The 207-nt window shown below is 61.4% G+C and overlaps 1 protein-coding gene across 7 annotated transcripts in view; it reads right to left on the bottom strand.

Annotated features, from left to right (window-relative positions):
* Nucleotides 1-207, bottom strand: part of CXXC1 (CXXC finger protein 1) — an 18,465-nt gene that overhangs the window by 17,021 nt on the left and 1,237 nt on the right. For 5 of the 7 annotated variants that reach the window (XM_014526060.2, XM_025192561.1, XM_025192562.1 and 2 more), the window contains exon 3: nt 91-191. In XM_014526060.2, the coding sequence (XP_014381546.2) occupies nt 91-191 (101 nt within the window). Of the gene's footprint in view, nt 1-90 lie in introns of all 7 variants that reach the window. The other 2 variants (XM_025192563.1, XM_025192564.1) reach the window with 1 other exon arrangement.

Below are 207 nucleotides of genomic sequence, written 5' to 3'. Positions count from 1 at the left end.
AGAACCCAGGCACCCCAGTTCCCACCCCCCCTGATCTAACCCACGAGCCCCCACTGCCCTCCCAATGAACCCAGGCATCCAGCCCCTCACCGCGGCACTGTAGGCAGTACCACTCCCGAATGGCCTTGGCCATCTTCTCCGTGATATTGATGCAGTCACCATGGAACCACTCATTGCAGTTGTCACACCCACTATGGGGGGGGGGGG

This window comes from Alligator sinensis, unplaced genomic scaffold, assembly GCF_000455745.1.
Source record: "Alligator sinensis unplaced genomic scaffold, ASM45574v1 scaffold778_1, whole genome shotgun sequence".
NCBI classification, from domain to species: Eukaryota; Metazoa; Chordata; order Crocodylia; family Alligatoridae; genus Alligator; species Alligator sinensis.
The sequence above is the reverse complement of the archived record's forward strand: the minus strand, read 5'-3'. Positions and strand labels throughout refer to the sequence as shown.